This window comes from Octopus sinensis, linkage group LG23 (genome assembly GCF_006345805.1).
Source record: "Octopus sinensis linkage group LG23, ASM634580v1, whole genome shotgun sequence".
In the NCBI taxonomy this organism is placed as follows: Eukaryota; Metazoa; Mollusca; class Cephalopoda; order Octopoda; family Octopodidae; genus Octopus; species Octopus sinensis.
The window spans coordinates 27667097-27674596 of NC_043019.1; the positions used below are offsets into that span (position 1 = coordinate 27667097).

The 7500-nt window shown below is 38.0% G+C and overlaps 1 protein-coding gene across 1 annotated transcript in view; it reads right to left on the reverse strand.

The window, feature by feature from the left end:
• The window catches only part of LOC115223376 (MAM and LDL-receptor class A domain-containing protein 2), a 166536-nt gene that overhangs the window by 10943 nt on the left and 148093 nt on the right, over window positions 1-7500 (reverse strand). The window contains exons 40-42 of the mRNA XM_029793883.2: window positions 5498-5760; window positions 2382-2512; window positions 1110-1269 (exon numbers count right to left, since the gene is read on the reverse strand). Coding sequence (XP_029649743.1) covers window positions 1110-1269; window positions 2382-2512; window positions 5498-5760 — 554 coding nt within the window. The remainder of the gene's footprint in view (window positions 1-1109; window positions 1270-2381; window positions 2513-5497; window positions 5761-7500) is intronic.

The window sequence follows — 7500 nt, forward strand, 5'->3', positions numbered from 1 at the left end:
TTTCAGGAAGGCATTGTAAAATGAATGGTGGACTAAAAATTGAGTTGAAGGTTAGTTGGAGGATATTAAATGTTAAGTTGTAAAATGATTGATGGAGTAAAGATTGAGTTGATGGTTAACTGAAGGATATTAAATGTTAAATTGTAAAATGATTGATGGATTAAAGATTGAGTCGATGGTTAAATGAAGAATATTAAATGTTAAGTTGTAAAATGATTGATGGACTAAAAATTGAGTTGATGATTAACTGAAGAATATCAAATGGTAATTTAATCACAAAGTCAGTAAGTTTTCTGAAGGGAGGAGATAGTTAATACTATTGACCCTAGTATTTGACTGGTACCCTATTATATCAATTCTGGAGGATTTCATAAGATAAAGACATGCTATAGAAGAAATATAAATGATAGACAAAGTTGATGCTGGCAAGATTTGAACTCAAGGCACAGAGCTCGAACAAATGCCACAAAGCATTTTATTTGATGCTACAATGATTTTGCTGGCTCACTGCCTGGATGATAACAGTGACAACAACAACTACAGTAGCAGCAGCAATAGCAACAACAGTAGAGGTGCAATGGCCCAGTGGTTAGGGCAGCAGACTCACAGTCATAATAACGTGCTTTCGATTCCCAGACCAGGCATTGTGAGTGTTCATTGAGCAAAAACACCTAAGCTCCATGAGGCTCCGGCAGGGTGGTGGTGAACCCTGCTGTACTCTTTCACCACAACTTTCTCTCACTCTTTCTTCCTACTTCTGCCACAAAGCAGAGGAACCATGGTGTAACTCACTATGGTGTGGTAAACTTTCAGACCCTAGTCTAGGTTGCGAATCCTCTGTACCCCAGGATGGTTCTGCTCTCCACCCGTTAAAAGCCACTGTTTACAGAATGAGGATAACAATGTAGCTTTCGCACCCGTGCAACTGCCAGTCTATTGTGTGTGGTGGGTGGATTTTCAAGTTGCCACATGCATTCTTAGTAGCTTAGAATAGGCTCGAATTAGAAATGATTCTTTGTGGCTAATGGCGTAAGTCCTGATTGGAAGAAGAAGAAGACAACAGTAGCAGTAGCAACAACAACAACAACAGCCAAATACAATTATCTTACTTGTTTTATCAACAATCCAGCCACGCATTGCTAACACATTCACAAATGCAGCTGCTGTACCATTGGGTGCACTGCAGAGCGGATAACCAAAACTGACCACACCAACCAGTTCAAAGCGGCCGTAACTGTTTCGACAGACCAGTGGTCCTCCACTGTCACCCTGCAATGTAAAGAGAAAGATATGGATGATTCGTGGTTGAGTGTAAGAGAAGGATGTAAGAGATATGGGAAACTGAATATTAAAAGAGATGGCAGAGGTAGTGGAGGTAAAGAAGGATGGAAAAGAGGAAGAACAATAGGAGAGACTTTGGGAAAACTGAGGAAGAGGGAGAGAAAGTAAAAGAGGAGGAGAAAAATGAAGGAAGCAGAGGTGGAGTAGATTCAGATGAGAAAGAGGAAGAGCAAGAGGAGAGAGTTAGGAAAAAATGAGGAAGAGAGAAAGAAATCAAAAGAGGAGGAGGACGACGAAAATGAGAAAAGCAAAGATGGAGAAGATTCAGAAGAGAACAAAGAAGGGGAAAAAAACCCCACTAATGAGGTATATTTGTTTATTTGTGATGATTATTTTCTTTAACAAAAGATTTACTGTAACAAGATTATCATCATGGCCATCATCATCATCATCATCATCATCAGTAATAGAAACAACTACCACAACAACTAAATGACATACAAAAATAAAACAAAAATTATAACAACAACAAAGATATAATGAACATGACACTCTGGTATTTATGGCTATCATACCAAGAGTTGGCCTTCCCTATTTTCTTTTTTGTCCTTTCTATAGTGTTCCATGACTTGTTCCTATAGAGTGGGCAAATCCCATTCCTATCATTACATAATATATTATCAAATTTCTTCATCGCTCCTTTGTATACTCTGATCCTTTCTTTATGGCTGTAACCTGAAGAACTGCATGCAGTGAATGAAATATTGTATGTGTCTCTTTAACTGTGTAGGCTCGCACATGCGTGACACATTTCTCAATATTCTGACGAGGTCTGCCATCAAAATATTGAATTTGGCATTGTCCGCAATGGCTGAGTTCCGGTGGATCAAGTATTTTGAGGCCATAGGTTTGGCATAGTATGATATAATGACTGTACACTCTTTATCAAAGTAGACTTCGTACATCAGGAATCATGGTTATATATATATACGTATATATATGTGGATTGGACCTGGTCTTGTTCATATTATGGCTGATGTGTAACCACACAACAGAGACCAGAATGACAACAATAATGAGAAAACATAGCTGGTACTTACATAACAACTGGGCATGTTGGGATAATTATGTTTGAAACAAATGATGGAAATATTAATTTTGTAGAACTTCTCGCATTCTTTATTATCCACTACTGTCACTTTGGCTTCTTGGAGATGGTTTTGGGTAATCACTGCAACATTTATAAATATATAAATGATTATATATATGTGTTATATTTCAGATAGTCATTTTTTCTTGCTAATTAAACTCATGCACTATATATTCATTCTTCACTTGTTTATTATTGTTCTTATTTTATGTTCATTGTCTGGAAATCTTTCATCACACACCTGTGACCTCTTCAAGAACTCTCCATCCCATGTCTCCTCCTGTTCTGTTTAAGCCACTTTCTCTTTCTATGGTGTGTATCCTTATCTGTCCATGTATTTGCATCTGTATCTGTGTGTGTCTACGTGTATATGTGTCTTGTGTGTGTTTTGTTTGTGTATAAAGGGGTTTGCTTACTATACTGTTTGTATCCATGCCCTTTATATAGTTTTTTTCATTTAGTCACTTATTCATCTCTCAATTTTTTTCCCCATTTCATCTTAAGTATGTGTATCTTTTGTGTGTGTATATATAGATTTATGTATTATACCGTTTGTATCTGTGTCTTTTTTCCTCCCATTTTGAATTTTAATCATCATGTTGACTTGTGTGGTGGTGGTGGGTGTTATTGTTCCATTTGTGTTTTCAGTTGAAGTTTGGTCAGTCTATTACTATGTGTGTGGCTTCAGTAATCTAAATGCTGTGTCTGTTCTTTGCATTGATAATACCTTAATCTCTGTGTTATTAACCAAGCCTCTATGTTCTAATTGAGCATGTTGGTAGAGCATTGACAAGCTTCTCTCCTCTTTGGAGTTCCTGCCAATATTCACCAATCTGTTTCCCTATGCTACATGCTGTCGCCCCAATGAAAGTTGTTGTCTTGTTTCTACACCACTCCTCAGTACACTGCATGCTATAGACAACATTCCTAATCTTGCAGTTAACCTGTGGGTTCTACATAAATACTGTACAGTTATTCTCCATCCATGGGGACCTATTGAATGGATATGTTCTACAGATCAGGGATTTTAGGGGGATCCTGGCCTTTCTACAACTTCAAACCATAGGTTTACCATATCTAATGTTTTCCTAAAAAGACATGCTAGTTTGCTGACAGGTGTAGCATCAATGAACATGATACTCTGGTATTTTTGGTTGTCAAACCATGATTTGTCCTAATCTATCTTCTTGGTTCCTTTGTACATTCTAATCTTGTTCCATTGGCTGTAGCCAGAGAACTGCATGTTGCATGTGGTGGATGAAGTGTTGTGTATATATATATATATATATATATATACATCAAGAAGAAAATGGAGGGGATCCAGAGGTAGTATGCATCAACAGTTAGACATTATATTATATTCTTTTATTTGTTTTAGTCATTTGACTGTCACCATGCTGGAGCACCGCCTTTAGTCGAGCAAATCGACCCCAGGACTTATTCTTTGTAAGCCTAGTACTTATTCTATCAGCCTCTCTTGCTGAACCGCTAAGTGACGGGGACATAAACACACCACTATCAGTTGTCAAGCGATGTTGGGGAGACAAACATAGACACACAAACATATACATAAATATATATATATATATATGACAGGCTTCTTTCAGTTTCCATCTACCAAATCCACTCACAAAGCTTTGGTCGGCCTGAGGCTATAGTAGAAGACACTTGACCAAGGTACCACACAGTGGGACTGAACCTGGAACCATGTGGTTGGTAAGCAAGCTACTTACCACACAGCTGCTCCTGCATCTATTTATTTATTTTCAACAATTATGAGAATATATATATATATATATATATAAAGATTGTGTTTTAGATATATAAGTGCCAGTAATTTCTAGAATAGAGAAAGAAGAACAGTTTCTTACAACTGTTTCTGCCAAGAGGTCACAGTACCCCAAATGTTATTTCCATCTTTTCAGTGTACTGTAGTGATCGGTAGATAAAATTAGGGTACTTGGGTGTGCCTCTAGGCTTCCTCAGAGAATTTAGAAGAGAGTCTAAAACGTTCAGGGGGCTAATTTATGTATATATATAGTAGAAACAACTGATACAGAAGATGTATATATACCATATATACTCCGAGTAATAGTCAATCTCATGTAAAAGTCTACCCCCTATTTCTGGCCAAAAAATTGGGAATTTTCCATAGACCCCATATAAAAGTTGACCCTAGTATTTCATGAACGACAGGACAACATTTAGGGGTCAAGTTACTGTATTTTCCTGTACATAGAAATAGCACTGTTACAAAATTGTGTGACTACCTTACTGTAGCTTGCTCTGTGGGTGGAATGCTTGGTGCTTATAATGGAATACTCAGTGCTTATAGTAAAACACCATTTAATAGTGTAGCAACCATCTGTTGATGGGTGCTACAACACCATTACTAAAATGTATGCTCAGGATATGCTGCATGTCTGCATACATCTTCAATTAACACATGTGTCATACACTCGTTTTTTACATGGTGAGAAATGTGTTTCACAGACCGTACTATTGGCGAACACTGGCAAATGCCACTGTCTGAATTCATACAAAGACATTACTTTGGTAAGCCTAAAAACATTTTTGGTTCTCGTGTGACTTTTTTATTTTACTCATCTTCAAATACAATAAACACTTTTGTCATACGCTCGTCTGTTTACATGGTGAGAAACATGTTTCACAGACAGCACTACCAGCAAACAACTGCAAACACCACTGTATGAATTCGTACAGAGGCATGACTTCGGTAAGCCTAAAAAAATGTTTAGTTAATCGCTAGATCAGTAGTTCCCAAAATTTTTTTTGCCATGGAAGCCTTGAACATTATTTTTAAAAACGTGGAACCCCTGGGGTTTTGCAGAACACACTTTGGGAATCTCTGCTCCAGATAAACAGTATGAAACTGGATATCCTCCCTAACACCAACCACTTTACCATGCGTGTCATATGTTTTCTTTTGTGCTACTGGCACTATTGAGGTCACCATGCAACTCACAGTTCTACAAAACCAAAGGAACAGAGTGTGTCCTTATGTTAGTTGGGCGTTAAGGTATGTATGTATGTTTATGTACTTACAGTTTTCGTTTCTGCCCCAGCCACTGAGGTAACAGTCATCATGTTTGGTATAAACCTTTGATGGCAGGCATGCAGGCTGGATACTGTTAGTAAACTGGATCTCGTCTTCCAGGAACAGCAGGGCTATGTCACTGTAAGGGATACCATCTACAATGACAGAGTTTGGATGGTGATGGATGGCCTTCACCTTATATTTGGGAGCACTGGGTAGATTATCTTTGAGTGTTAGACCAACTGCAACCTCATACTGTACGCCTTTTTCACTGAAATGTTCAGAAAAGAAAATGATGGAACAGATACATTGAATCAAGGCAAGAAATTTACACCACCACCATCGTTACCATTATCATCCTCATTATGACCATCATCATCATTATCATCATTACCACAATGACTAACATCCTCAAAACTGAAGCTGACAAGAAAGCTTGTATAATTTTCATTTATATGCTAATAATAGCAGCCAAATATTCTTCAAATCGCAACCTACCATCTTAAAAAAAATTAGAGTAAGGACAGCACAATCTTAAATACAGTAACAGTATGTCTGACAACAACAACAACAACAACATTAAAGCAAACCAATGACACACATAACACATGCACACACACACACATACATGCACATGCACAAACACGCACACAAATCATGTAGTAAATTGATAATCGATTGCTTACAAGATGAGTACGTCAGTTGTTTTCCCAACTGAACTACTGGCTAATTGAGCTATAATAGTACTGGCTGAGTGTTCCACAGACATAGTCCACTTCACTATATACACTCTGTAACTAGGATGCACATCCCAGCATATCTTCACCATCTTATCACATTCCTCTCTCCTCTCCTCTCTCTCCCCACTCTCTCCAGCTGAGGTAGCCATGTATCTCCTTTACTGAAAGATACCTATTTCTGTCCTTCTATTCATACTCTGACCTCTCATTTCTTGATGCAAAGCCACCTCTTTCAATATTACTACCCACCCCATCAGTTGAAAGGGTTTTATCTTGCAAGTTACTTGGTGACATCACTAATGTTGGTGCCATATAAAGAGCACCTAGTTACACTCTGTAAAGTGGGTGACATTAAGAAGAGCATCTAGCTATAGAGACCATAGAGACCAGATAATAGAGCTTACCAGCTCCTCTCAAACCATCCAACCCATGCCAGTATGGAAACAGTTCATTAAATGATGAGGATACTGACGTGTACTCTTAAAGTACACTTCATGCAAAACCAACATGACACAGAAATAGGTTCAATTCACCCATTGGGATTCCATATAGTTTTCATCTAGACTGTTTTACTCATATGGCTTGGGTTAACTCAGACAATGACAAAAGTCACCTGCCCAGGATGTCAAACTGTGGAATTGAACCTGAGAATTCAGACTGTGAACAAAACTTTGAACATCATTCACACATATGCTTACATATGCAAACACGCATAAGCACACATACACACATATGCACACATGCACACATACACACATACATGCACACACACATGTATGCACCCACTCATGTACACATACATGTATACACATGATCACACATACACTGATACAGAGCATTGCTTTGTTGTGCAATAAAAGTGCACGATGAAAGTACAAGGGGAATATTACTTGTTTCACATTTAGACTCAAGGCCAATTTTGTGAGATGAGGAGTTAGTCAATTCTATTGCCCCTACTACTTCACTAGTTCTTTATTTTACAACCTTTCTGATACAGGGTAAGTCGAGTAACTTCCAAAATCCAAGATCTTTCTGAACACCAAGAGCAAATATCCTCTCCAAATGTCAGACTCTGACTTACAGGTTTACGCTTAGAACAGTCACTACTCTTACTCGTTTTCAATAAATTCACTCAAGAACAGCACCTCCCACTCCAAACACGCTCAAAGGAAACTTTGAAAAAAAATCAGTAAAGACTCTACCAAAAAGGAAAATGTCTGTCTTCTGAACTTTCAGCCTCAACCACCACACAACATCTTTCATTATGGCCA